Source organism: Pteropus alecto, unplaced genomic scaffold (genome assembly GCF_000325575.1).
Source record: "Pteropus alecto unplaced genomic scaffold, ASM32557v1 scaffold10, whole genome shotgun sequence".
Taxonomy (NCBI): Eukaryota; Metazoa; Chordata; class Mammalia; order Chiroptera; family Pteropodidae; genus Pteropus; species Pteropus alecto.
The window spans coordinates 7,618,391-7,632,981 of NW_006431210.1; the positions used below are offsets into that span (position 1 = coordinate 7,618,391).

Consider the following 14,591-nt stretch of genomic DNA (forward strand, 5'->3'; position numbering starts at 1 on the left):
GCCTCTTGCCCTTTGCTTCTCTTTCCTTCCTCATTTTTTTGTGATTGTCTACCATATGACTCTCTTTGTCTATTTATTTAATCATCCCCCTCCCCCAGGGGACTCTAATTTAGCACCTAGAACAATACCTAACACATAAGGATTCAGAAAGTATTTGAATGATAACCACTGTCACTCTCACTTAATAAAGGGATGTAATTGCTTGCAGTTGAAAGCTAATTGGAGCCATTTATAAAACATACAGATAAATACCACAGGATTCTAATTATTTATATACTTTAACATGATAACATGTTAAGCCTCAGACTTGAGTTTATTTAGGCAGTGATTTCCTTTTCTTTATTATCTGGGTCATTCTCTTGTGGAAGTGATCTAATTCATTTTCTACATTATTTACTCTGTTAAAATGTGGCCAGCTATCTGAAATGGTTAAACTAGTTCTGTGACAGTTAAAACAAAAGGATGTTTGTCATAGAATGAATCTCTATGTGGTAGTTTAAAAGTTCATTTATAAATTGGTTGTTTCAAATGGCATATTTTTTAGAGACTTAGAATCATAGCATTATGATATGGAATAAGACTTAATAAATAGTTCTTTGGTCCTTCTTTACCACTCTGGTTAGAAAACCGACTACCATAAAAGTTAGGAAGTTAGCTTTTCTTGATAATGCAGCTGGTATTATTACAACTTTTGCTTCTTAAAATCTTGAAGGGGTTCTCTTCCCAAATCACTCTGCTTCCTTGTGTACAGTTCTTCACTGAAGAGGAATTTGTGTCCATGTGAACCGTGTCTGTCTTCTCAGAATACTTACTAGCTAACTTGGCAGTATTATCACCACAATTTTGACTCACTATTTGGTGAGAGGATCTTAGGATCTTAGTTTCTATACTATATAAGAGACGTTGAGTCTGTTTCAGGATAATAACTGTTAGTGTTCCTGACTCAACTTTGTTTGTTAGACAATTTTTTAAACCACTTCTGCATATTCCTATTTCTCTCCCAGATTATTTTGCTTGGCTGATTTTTTTTCTTCCTAGCTTTTGTTGGACATAACTTATAGAGAGATTAAAATGTCATTTCTTATTTTTCTAATAGCTAAACAGACTTCATGTAGGGTAAAGTCTTAAGTCAAAGTCATGGCTAAAGTTCCGTTGTCAATTTAAATATGCCAACAGTTAATACTGTTGCAGCCTTTTTAAATTTATATCCATTTGCATCCCCCAATACAAAATATGTCACATAATTACAAAAATAGTTATAATTCAGCAAAATAAAGAATGCTTTAAGTCTTAATTCTCTTGTTCCTTGTTTCCCTGTCCCTGTCTAAATGCTTGGATGCCTGAGCCTCTTCAGTCCATCATGTACCCAAAGTGTAGCATTAAACCATACAACTTAAGTACCAGTTAATAATAATGGCTACTGATTGAACACTTGGCCTGTTAGAAATTATGCTGAGCATTTTATATGGATTTTTGTAGTCTTCACAACAGTCCTGAGCTAGGTATCAGTATTATTCTCATTTTTCAGGTGAGAAAATTGAGTTTTCCAGACAGCAAACTGCCCTTGGTTACATACTAGCTAAGTCTATTACAACTACTAAGGGAGTATAGTCAGAGTTGAAATTTTTTTTCTGTGTAATTATGTTTCACTTTCATGGATAACTAGTTCATTTGTTTTTGCATACAAGTTTTGATTTAATTTTAATTGTGTTTTGAATGGGTAAAAAATATACATGATTCAAAAGGCCATGCAGAGAAATCTCATTCCTTTTCTTTCCACTTTGTTCCCATCCACTTTCTATAAGTAACCGTATTCATTAGTTTGTGGTTTGTCCTTAATGTTTTTCTTTTTTTGCAAAAAATGCACTAGCATACATATATGCATAAAATATTATGTGTATGTATATCTTTACATTTTGATTTCTCTCACTAAAAATGCAGCATACTGTATATATATGCTTTTGCACATTTTTTTTCTTCATTTACTAGTATATCCTGTGAGATTTTTAATCCATGTTATTAACATCAAATTGTACTTAGGTTCCTTGAACAGATTTTGTCATGTTTACCCAAGTATGAATGATTCTTTCTCCTCTTCCTTTTAGAGTACCTGATTTGATGCTTCTTGGACCTCAAGGAGTCGTAGTTCTTTCTACTGCCCACACCCTCATTTTTTCTTTTTCTTTTTAAATTGACTCAGTATTAAGATTAGGACACTTAAAAGATATAGTTGGTAAACATAGGCCAAAAGGAAGGTCACCTAGATTTAAAAGAAACTTTTGACTTCTAAAGAGGGTTACTCTGGACAGTCCTGTCAAGGAATTAACTAGGACTGGGATGAAGAGTGGACAGAAATTCTTAGAAATAGGCAGTTGATGAGGAAAGCCATTGGAGTTGGAAATGCCGCTGGTAAGAAGAAACATTGGCGTAGATGGGGTTCACGGATATCCCCTTCTTCCTTTTACTTTTCTTCAGCTTTCTTTTTATGAGCATCATTGGGGCAAGCAGATATGGGAATTGGGGCTGGTGTTCTCCCTGATGGTCCTAACAAAAGTGTGAAGAGATTGGAGTGAAAGAGGAAAACTTGTAAATGGCATTAGAGGACACTTGAACACTATAACACTGTTACTATAAAGGGGAATTTATGAATCACATGGATATAAATCAGAGACTGCCTGGACTGAATAAGAGATGTAAAATTCTTAATGAAAGAACCCTCTCTCCTTCTTTGTCTCCCAGTATATAAAATAAGCGTGTGGTTTATAGCTTTCTGTTATATCTATTTTTCTATCTCTTTAAAGTATTCTCTCCATCTATATTTTTGTCTCTATTTCTGCCTCCGTTACTTTCTCCATAAGTCTCTCTCAGTTTTCCTGTGTTGGCAAAATAGGGTATCTGCTTACTTGGCAAAAACTCACCTTCCCCTGCCTCAAAGTCATAAGAGGTAGGCAGTCTAGTGTAGAGTGGATAAGAGATTAGTTTTGGACTCAGGCAGACTTAGGTCTCAGATTTTACATCTGCTCTTTGGTAGCTTTGTAACTGTGAGTGAGTTACGTAGTTTTTGAGACTCAACTTCTTCATGGGGGAATAGAGGTAATATATACCATATGGGATATTATATGGAACACATTGAATTATATTTGAAGTGCTTAGGACAGTGCCTGGAACATAATGAATGTTCAGTAAATTGTAGCTTTTGGCCAGTGTTATTTTTGCTGCTGCTGTTAAACTCTGAGTTCATCAAAGCTACAATGTCTATATCTAAATCTGATGTACAATTTGTACTTGGCTCTCTGAGAAATCTCTCCCTGACTCTGAATTTCTTTTTTTATTTAATTTTATCAGTTTCAGGTATATGGTACATTGGTTAGACATTTACATAAAATGATCCCCCTAATTGCTCTTTCTCGCCTCTGGCTCTCTACCTAGCCAGTACATTAATGCTTACTGCATTCCTTATGCTATGCTCCCCATCCTGTGACTATGTATCAGCTACTAATTTGTACTTTTTTAACCCTTCACCCCATTCTCCCAGCCCCCCGGCCTGCTCCCCTTTGGCCGGCACCAGATTGTCCTCTATATTTGTGAATCTGTTTTTGATTAGTTTGTTCTTTTTGTTTCTTAGATTCCACTTATAAGTGAACCTTTGTTATAAGTCCCTTCTTGAAATTGGCTTCTGTGTTTTTGGCAATTAAATAAAGGTTTTTGTTTTTGTTATTTTTAGGTTGTAAATGTCTTAAAATCCTTATTGACAAATCTTGATGAAGTAAAGAAGGAAAGAGAGAGTCTGGAGAATGACCTGAAATCAGTGAATTTTGACATGACAAGCAAATTTTTGACTGCTTTGGCTCAAGATGGTGTGATAAATGAAGAAGCTCTTTCTGTTACTGAACTGGATCGAGTCTATGGAGGTCTCACCACTAAAGTCCAAGAATCTCTAAAGAAACAGGAAGGACTTCTTAAAAATATTCAGGTGAAGTTTATATACTTTAATAAGATTTATGTTTTAAAAAATTACAGAAAAGATAATTCTGGACTAAATGTGTATTCATTTAAGATTGTGTTTTTTGCAACTGTTACATATTAATAGGAATCTAATCATTTTTGATTGTTTTGACATGTACTGAATTTGTGGTATTTTACTTAAACATTTAAAGTACTGTGCTACTCCAAAAGAAATATTAGGTAAATTTCTAGTAATTCCTGCATGTAATCATAGATGATTTTCATAGTTAGAAAAATAGCAATAAAAATATTAGGAGCTATTTTAATTTGATAAATGTAATTCATAAATCTTTTTTTTAACAAGGTCTCACACCAGGAATTTTCTAAAATGAAACAATCTAACAATGAAGCTAACTTAAGAGAAGAAGTTTTGAAGAATTTAGCTACTGCATATGACAACTTTGTTGAACTTGTAGCTAATTTGAAGGAGGGCACAAAGGTATGATGTACAAAGAAACAACTGCTAACCAGTATAGATGTGAAAGTATAGTTTGGGAAGTTGTTTTTCCAGATGGACCAAATTATTCTTTCCTTCAAATTTGTTAGCTTTAATGTCTTTTGTCTCTGAGAGTTTTGTTATAAGAGCTTAATGAAGTTGGCAACATTTCCTGGGAACTTTGATGCATTTTGTATTTTGCCAGGCAGAAAGGGGTGTAGGCATTTGTTGTAGCAAGAATTAGCACAGAGATATCAAAAACCAATGACACTTTTTTGCAGGGTGGAAAGTTCACCAATTTGAGTGAATTATGAGGAAACAATAGGCAAAACTGAATCTGTGGTGGGGAAGGTCGGTGGGAATGGCTTTTATAATCTGTGCTAATGGTTTGGATAATGATACACTTGTAATTGCCTGAGTATCAGAGTGCTTACTAAATATGTTTTACGTATTTTATTGTTTTTCCCTTTAAAAAGTTAAGAGAAGTGCTTATATTTGTTTTTACCAATTACTTTGCTTATGAGTGAACAAGTGATTTTTAAGCTTTTCAGATACGCCACCCCTTTGATACTTTAACTCCATAATGTTCATTGAATAAAGTTATCTTGATGTAAATATAGTACATAGAATGTAAAGCCCTATGAAGAGAGGGTAGAAATAATGCAGAGCTTTTTGAAATAGGGAGGGTAGTGAAATATTTTAATTTGGTTTAAAATGCTTTATTGAAATAGATAAGCTGAGAAAACAATCCAGAGACTCTTGGGAAATTCTTTTAAGGAATTTCTGCATTTCTGAAGTGAAAGTACAAATCTAGTTCTTCCAATTAAATAGGTTTAGTGTCTTTATTAAATAGTTGACTTTAGGAATTGGGAAAATCTTAATGATTGTGAAACTTACCATTTAATTTTTGGTGACATTGTTCTCTAAAAGTGATTTTATTATTTTCTTTGGGAAATTTAGGTCATATTTAATATTAAGTTGTTGGACTTAAGTGATATGACTGTGTCTCATGAACAAGATTTTGGTTCTTTAGTTTTAACCATTATTGACAAATGAGCTTTAGATTTTGTTTCTCCTTATATAAAAAATTGTTCATGTTTATTGTATTTGTTTTTTGCTTATAGTTTTATAATGAGCTGACTGAAATCCTGGTCAGGTTCCAGAACAAATGCAGTGATATAGTTTTTGCACGGAAGACAGAAAGAGATGAACTCTTAAAGTAAGTTTGTTTCGTGTATCAAATTGTACTTAAAGTATTTTTCTTTTAAAAATTCCACGTGGAGGAGACATTTGGGGTGAACTTGGCAGTATGAAATAGCAATTTCCTTTCTTTTTCCCTGGATATTTTACACATCAACAAGCAAACAACTGTACGATCTGGGAACAAAAAGATAAAAAGAGCAGAAACTCTCGAGATAGGAAGTACAGTGATGTCACAAATAACAAAACAGCTCACGGTGGCAGATCTCAGGAAATGCCAGTAAACATAAGCAGTTTACTACAAAGTGGCAGATAGGTCCCTTACATACACTAGAGGCACAGAACATGGGAAAGACAGGGTGAATAGCTCAGAGAGTATCAGCAAAATCACTTTCTGAAGGAGCCTACTCAGAAAGCTGGGCCAGCATTGATAGGAAGAGAGTATATTTATGAAGGTGAAAAGGTGAACAGAATTTAACAACTTAATAGATGAAGAACATTCACCAGAATAATATTGTCACAGAACAGATGAAAATGCTGGGTTAACATTTCACCATGAATTAAGAAACAAAAATAAAGGTTAGGAAGCAATTTCTCTAAGGCACACCAAAAACAGAAATATCAGAACTCAAGGCGATGATTAAATAAGAAGTGATAAAATGTGTCAGAATTCAGGAAAGAAGAAGAGAATAAAACCATCACAGATATAAGATGAAATGGGAAGGAACACAAAAGGAGAATATAGGCAGTGAAGAAAACACAGGAATACAGACTAGAAATGCGGAAATCAAAGAAAATGAAACCAAAACAGAATTAGAGAGAGATAGGCAAAGAAGATTCAGTATGTGTAAGATTGAATTCCCCTCTAAGAAGAAAAGCCAAAATTGTGAATAAAACAAATATTTAAATGATAATACTGAAGAACCATTTCCTAAAACAAGGAAAGGCTTGTTGAAAGGATTTTATGGTTAGAAAAATTAGCAAGAACTGCCAACACCAAGGCATATAAATTATTAGCCTTAAAAAGATAGTGGCAGGATCCTTTAGACAGCCAAGTGTCACAAAAGACTTGAGCATGTCAAAATATACAGTGTTTTTGGTTGACTCAAATTCATGACTATGTTAATTCTGAATAAACTTATGCATTCAACATAATTTTGATTTTAAAAAAATCAACAGATTTTCATTTGAAACTGGACAAGTTTATCCTAAAGCTCAGGTAGAAAAACAGTCAAATGAGATTAGCCAGGAAAACTGAATAAAAAGAACAGTAAAGGGAAACTAATTCTATGAGATATTAAAATATATAATATTTTCTCTAATTAAAAACACAATGGTACTGGTACATGATTAGATCAAAGACAGACTAGAAAATAGAAAAAGATTCAAATATATACATGAATTTAGTGTAAGAAAGATCCTAAACTAATTAGAAGAAGTTAGGGACAACTGCCTAGTCATTTAGAAAACAAAAGTGATTTTTATACTTGAATAAATTCCAAGTAGATCAAACTTAAAGTGTGTAAGATGAAATGTAAAGTATAAAAGAGAATATGGGATAACTCCTTAATAAAGTTGAAATGGAGAGGGTCTTTATAATTTATAACTCTGACTAAAATTCAGAGGCCATTAAAAAAAGGATAAGTTCATCATAACATGATAAGCAGAGTCAAATTGTAGCAAATTGGGGAAACATCAGGCAGAAGCCTTATTTACTAGGAAATCCTAGATTTTAATGAGGATTAAAAAAAACCTAAATTGGCAATGGATGCAAACAATTTTGCAGAGGAAAAACAAGTAGTTCTTACGCATATGAAAAAATACCTAACCTCATTTAACATAAAATATACAAATTAAAATTACTCAGAAATGACATTTTTTTAGATTTAACAGAAATCTAGAAGTTGTATAACATGCTTTGTTGGCAAATATGTGGGAACAGGTCTCATACATTGCTGTGAGAGTGCAGATTGGTGCAGTCCTTATGTGGGGCTATTTAGCTGTCAAGGTCAGGATTATAAATTCATATATCCTTTAAGCCAGCTATTCTGTACTTGAGAATTTATTCTGAGGGTATATTAGCTTATGCTAGAAATGACATATTTATGAGCTGATTGATCCTACATTACTTGTAGCAGGAAAAGAATAGAAACAAATCAAATGTCCAGAATTGGTCAAATAAATGAAGCGACATCTGTACAGTGAAATACGATGCAGCTATTTAAAAAAGAAAGAATGTGAATTGGTATGGAAAGATATCTAAAATAAGTAGTTAATGTAAAAAAAAAAGTAAGGGACTGAACAATTTGTAAAGTATGCTTTTTATGTAAAAAGGGAGAAAAATACACATTTACATAAGGAAAACTGGATGGGCTTATAAGAAAAAGAATAGTGGCTATCTGGGGGAGTGAATAGTGGAGTGGGAACTTGGCAGATAGGGGTCTTTCGCTCACTTTTTGGTTTTTGAGTCATGTGAATGAATACATTATTATTCTTTCAGAAAATTAATGGGATTTCATGTTTTTATAATCAAAATCAAGTACTATCTATGGCTTTTATCTTTCTGATTGTGTGCATCTCCCCTCTCCCTTTTATTTTTGAACTGTAGAACCCTTTGTTCAAACTAATCTTACAGAAAAACCCTGTTTGTAAAATCTAAAAATAGATCTAGCTCAGATCCAAGCAGGGGCAGGGGCGTGGAGTGGGACCTTTTGTCCCTCTTTCCTTTGCTTTCAAGCAGTAGCCATTGAGACATCCGTTCAGATCCCCAGAATTCTGTAGCTCAGGACCAAGTGAGAGCTGAAAAAGGCTGAAAAAGATTTCTAAGTTTAAATTGCTGGTTGGCAAAATATGGCAACTCAGGCTAAGTCCAGCTTGCCGCTTATTTTTTAAGTATTTATTGCAACACAGCCACTCTCTTCATTTTCATTTTCATTTTCATTAACAATAGCATTGAGTAGTTGTGACAAGACACCTTGTATCCTGCAAAGCATAAAATACTTACTGTCTGGCTCTTTACACACAAAATTTTTGCCAACCTTCAGTTTAAATCATTTTCTTGTAATGATAATTGATTTCCTAGTCGGATTGTTAGTTTCTTTATTTAAATTTTCAGTATAAAAAGGGCTAAAATAACTATTTTTAGAGTTTTATAGCATAATAGAAGTTCATGGCTTAGGAAGAAAATTCTAGATAGTCTCATTTTCAAATACTCTGTATTTCAGATTTCTAGTTTGAAAGTTAGGCTCATCACTATTTGCATGTGTATTTCTATATTGATAAACAAAATCAGTTCTGAGACAGTTTATAAGCTTGTCAAGCGGTTTCAGCTCAGTGATTGAAAGGTGAATGAATGGTGGAAAAGTAGGCCAAATAGTTAAAATATTAGCTTTTAAAAATCGGCATGTTTATTTTGTTAAAATCACTGTTAATATTCAGGGCCTAAATTCTTTAAAACATTTTTTAATATAAAATATAAAATAAAATATAAAAAAAGAAAAGTATATATTAGTGTATGTCTTGTTGAATTTTCACAAACTAAATATACCCATGCATTAATTGTATTAACATACAATTAATGAATTTTCACAAACTGAATATACCCATGCACTAATTGTATTAATATACAATTAATATAATATTAATGTGTATATTAATACACAGGACATTCTAAACACCCCAGAAGCATAACTCATGCATCTACACAGTCATTACCAACTTCCCCATGGCAACCACTATCTTGACTGTTAGAGTATAGACTAGTTTATCCTGTTTTTGCACTGTACATAAGTGGATTCATATCTACACTTTCGTGACTGGCTTTCAGTCAACATTATATTTGAGATTCAGCAATATAGTTGTGTGCAGTTGTGTATCTTTTATTTTGTTTTTGTATATACTTCATTGTATGAATGTACTACAGGTTTATTTATCTGCTGTTATTATTTGAATAGCTTTTAGTTTTGGGCTATTGTAAGTAGCGTGGGCATGAATGTTCTCAAACACAACTGTGTAGTATTGCTGGAAGCAGTAACAGAAACAATGTCTAGGATTGGTGAAGTAAAGCTCCGTCTGTACAGTGAAATACTATGCAGTCACCTATATAATTGAAAGTGTAAAATTCCTAGTAGCCACTTTAAAATGAAAAGAAACAGGTAAAATTAATTAAAATAATATGTTTTGTTTAACCCAGTATATTCAAAATTGTATCATTTCAATATATAATCAATACAAAAATTATGAAGGTGGTATTACTTCCCCCTCCTCCAGACTAAATTTTAGAAATCTGGTGTATAATTTCCACTTATAGCACATCTGTTTTGTTTATTGAGATTTAGGGATGGATTTCAATTTATTGTTGGGGATTTTAAAATATTTTTATGGTTTTTAATACTGTATTTTAATGGTCATTTCAGCAATCTAAGATGAATTTACCTTAATAATAGGTTTTGATGTATCTGTTAACATGAAATATCTCAGTGTCACATTTTGTTGAATATCTTCAGAAAGTCTTCATTCAGAAGTTTGCAAAATGGTTTGAGTACGTTAGCTTTCTCACCTGTTCTGTAAATACTAATATAATACAATGATTAAAATTACGTAGGTGACTGTGAGCAGTTTGGTTTTCTGATAACTGTTAGGTAGGTTATTGTGTTAGGAGTTTCTCATCTAGGGGATGATCTCTTATTAAGAGTGGGCAGTCTTTTAGGAGCACTTGCCCAGTTTGACATGTTTCTTACTCTAGCTATTACTATGGTCTCTGAAAAAGTTTATTTTCCTAGTGTTCAGAAGTAGAATAAGAATTAACTTCATTTTATTAAATAGTAAGGAGAAAGGAGATTTAAGCTAGTTATGGTCCAGAACAGAAATATAGCATGTTTTAAAATACCATCATTATTTTGAGTCTATTTTCTGTGTTTCAGGTACGAAGAAAAGTAAGAAAAAGACCTGGTATTTTATGTTTTTTTAAATTGTTCTAATTTATAACACTTTTGTCTTTAATAAGGGACTTACAACAAAGCATTGCCAGAGAACCTAGTGCTCCTTCAATTCCTACACCCGCATATCAGTCCTCTCCAGCTCCTCCAACTCCAGCACCAAGAACCATGACGGTCAGTAAGCACACACATTTTAAATGGAAGTTTTACGTTAGTGACAGCTTGCTTGCTGTAAAAGATAAAAGACTTTAAATTGCAGAAATCTGATGTCACCACTTTTATCAGGTGACCATCTTTCTGATGTTTTGCAATATGAAGAATACAGCATCACGTGTGAATTCTTGCCAAAAAATCTAATCAAGTTTTTAGAACGAACTTGCAGCTTATAGTAAATACAGTGTTAAAACAAGCAGTTAAATTGTGCCATTAGGAAACAGTTGGACAAATTTATAACTGAGACATTCTATGAGGTACCTGGCTTGGTCTTTTAAAAAAGTAAATGTCATAGAAAGAAAAAAATAGGTGGAGGGCATGTTCTAGATTAAAAGAGAGGAAAGAGTCATAATAATCAAATGCATACATGAACTTTGATTGGATCTTATTTCATAAAAATACATTTTAAGAACTTTTTTGTGATGAGGGAAACTCGAATGTGAAATGGATACTTGATGACATTAAGGAATACTTGTTAATTTTCTTAGGTTGAAATGGTATTGTGATTATATAGGAGAATATGAGGACTTACATGCTGAAGTCTTTAGGGCTAGTGTCATGAAATTTACAATTTTCAAATGATTCTGCAATTGTGTAGATAAATACATGGACATATCTATAGATTAAGCAAATATGGCTGAATGTTAATAATTACCAAATTAATTGCTAAATATGTGATTGTTTATTATACTATTCTTTTAAGTTTTCTAGTATTTGAAAATTTTCATTTAAAATATGTTGAGGCCAGGAAGAGATTACAGCAAGACCTGCTCCTACCTCCCACCTCAAATGTCTGACCATTGGTGTGAGCAGTATGAGCAGTAAGTGGTTAAATACTAGACATCAGGACCAGGGCAGTGGCTGTGGCATATCCACAAATTGGAGAATTATTCCTCAACCATGGTGCATTTCTAGAATAATAAGCCAACATTTAAGAATGGGAATTAGAGATATATCTGGTTGGATTCTAGAGTTTCTCATATGCTTTCATTTGTTTTAGTTGATAGCAGTTTGAGAGAAACATGAAACATTTTGTAGTCAATGTTGACTTTTTCTTATAGCCTGCTAAGCCCCAGCCCCCAGCCCGGCCTCCACCTCCTGTACTTCCAGCAAATAGAGCTCCTTCTGCTACTGCTTCAGCTCCAGTGGGGACTGGGACGACTGCACCAGCTCCATCACAAACTCCTGCTTCAGGTCCCCTTCCACAGGCCCAAGGACCTCCCTATCCCACCTATCCAGGATTTCCCGGGTAAGGCTGAAACTTTACATATGCCTATGAATTGGCTAATGTTTCTAGCTCTGGTTAGCCTTTTAAAAAATAGTGTCATCCCTTGAAAGGAGGTGTCATGAATGAGTAAGCTACATTATCAGCTGGTACAGAAATAAAAATAATGTTATAGTCACTTATTTGAGTAGTTGGATAATCATTTCCTAAGCTTATTGAATTTACATATTTAATTTTTACATAATGGGTTTATGTTAAATACATCTCTTCTGGATGGAAGTCAGAATGGGTTTCCATGGTCTTGTTTATTTAGGTGATAAACAGGGCCTTCTTGGAACTTAGCATAGCAAGACTGATAGGGCCTTATTTACATACCTATACTTTGAAATCTTGACATTCTGATAAACTGTTGAACAGAAGTCTAAATGTGGAATGTGCTTTCTTAAAGATCAGCTTGCTTTGTGATAATTTGTTAATCTTAAAAAGGAAGACATTTGACTACCTTTTAACATGTGCTTCAGATAGTACTTTCTGTTGTCTAAATATTAGAAATTTATAAACAGTAAATTTATGCTCATTGTAGTGAACTTGATATTCTTTCATTAATTAATAACAGGATAGGAACACTTTTCTCTAACAAGTACCTTGAAATAGCTGTTTTTTCTCTTCACTGTTTAATAAGACTGAGAAATGGGGAAAAATGACTTTCTTGATAAAAATTGGTTTTAGAATAATTGTTATATGTTTCATCTTTTTAGTATTTCATTTACCAATCCAGTTCTTTTGTTTTCTTTTTCCCATCAGGTATTGCCAAATGCCCATGCCCATGGGCTATAATCCTTATGCATACGGCCAGTATAATATGCCATACCCACCAATGTATCATCAGAGCCCTGGACAGGCTCCATACCCAGGACCCCAGCAGCCTTCATACCCTTTCCCTCAGCCCCCACAGCAGTCTTACTATCCACAGCCGTAATATGTCAGCTCAGAAGTTCAGCTGGTTCAGTTCAAAGGGAAAGAAATACCAATCCTGCAATAAGTGTACTAAACTCTACGCTCTGGTTAATACAACGTATTCTATTGTACTGAATGCAGTGTATAATTTTTGTCTGCGGCTAAAAGCTAAAAGCTGTGCCCCAGTTCCACATTTGATTGCACATGTAAGATTTGCTGCGGTTGCAGTATAAACACTAGGTATGATAGGATTTGAAATAAATCATATTACAGTTCATAAAAGTTGAAAATGAGAAATTAAACCCACAAGTGAAACGTTTGAAATGATTATTCTTATGTCTACATAAGACATGATTGGGACATCAGATACTTACAATGATGGTTTAAGTACTGTTATTAAAGAAAACAAAGTTTTCTTTCTCTTTTGGTTTATTGATTTGGTTTAATTTCCATTATGCTATTTTGCATAATCAAAACATTGTAATCTTATAATTTAAAAATAAATTACTTAAGAACAGTTGTTATTGTTATGTTTTGTCATTGATTCTCATTACTGTCTTAATTTCTTCCTGGTATTAGTCTCTCATTTATATGTACATGAGTTAAACAGATAACTGTTTAAGTGCATGATTAGTGCAAGTTATGGGAAAACGAAAAGAATAATATCATAATTTATCTTTCATATGCTGATTAGCAAATTAATTTTGATGTTTATTTTGAAAAGTCCTATAATGTGGAAGAAACACAGTTGCTACCAAAGATTCTTCAAATAAATATTCAAATGAATATGTATGTTTAATGTTTTATTAGCTTCTCCAAGAAATTGGTACAAATTCTGGTAATCTTTTTTTCATACCTGATTAAAATAGATCATTCACAATACTGTCCAATATAATGGGATTGTTTAAAGAAAATTACTGTGCCCTTCTATTCCATTTTTCTATCTTACTGTCTTAGTAACATTTAATGTGCAATGTATATGAATAGATTTAACCCCTTTCATTTTTACTCTCCTAAAGATTGGACTATTTTATAATTCAGGGAGCACACAAAACAGTTTTTGAGAGCATATGCCAATTCTGGAATAGGCTTTGTATTTAATATTAATCTCTGCTGTTAGGATAACTAATCACTGTGTGAACCTCAGTAAAAATAGTGAGACAGTCTTCTTGGAATGAAAAAGGAATGAGTTGTCTGGTATCACAGCGGGGTCTCTTTTCTGTGTGAGGTTCACTTTTGAACACATCAGGCATATGAGCAGTTTTCCAGTGAATCAGTTTTGTTTATTATCTAAGTTTTAATGCTGACCTTTTCTTGCATTATTGTTTCATTTAAATGATGCTGTCACTTGGTCCACTGTTGTTTTCATTGACAGTTTGGGTTCATCTTTTAAATATTGGACTGAAGGTGTGATTGTAAAAGAGTGAATTGGTTTAAAAATATATGTATATTTTAAAAAATCTTTAACTTTGTTGTATGTAGAAAACATGAAGGATTGTTACTGCAATATAAATGGCCTTACATGGAATATCGAAAGTGGTTTAAAGTCCAATAGTTAAAACCTTGGCAAAAAGTTTTTACAAACCGTAGCTGAGTTTTATTAATATAGAATTATAAA

General features: G+C 33.1%; 1 protein-coding gene across 1 annotated transcript in view; it reads left to right on the forward strand.

The window, feature by feature from the left end:
* Window positions 1–13,759, forward strand: part of PDCD6IP (programmed cell death 6 interacting protein) — a 53,736-nt gene extending 39,977 nt beyond the window's left edge. Inside the window, exons 13-18 of the mRNA XM_006905732.2 lie at window positions 3,725–3,973; window positions 4,310–4,444; window positions 5,566–5,660; window positions 10,647–10,752; window positions 11,853–12,040; window positions 12,821–13,759. Of these exons, the coding sequence (XP_006905794.1) occupies window positions 3,725–3,973; window positions 4,310–4,444; window positions 5,566–5,660; window positions 10,647–10,752; window positions 11,853–12,040; window positions 12,821–12,995 (948 nt within the window). The 3' untranslated portion in view covers window positions 12,996–13,759. The remainder of the gene's footprint in view (window positions 1–3,724; window positions 3,974–4,309; window positions 4,445–5,565; window positions 5,661–10,646; window positions 10,753–11,852; window positions 12,041–12,820) is intronic.
* Window positions 13,760–14,591: the final 832 nt, after the last annotated feature.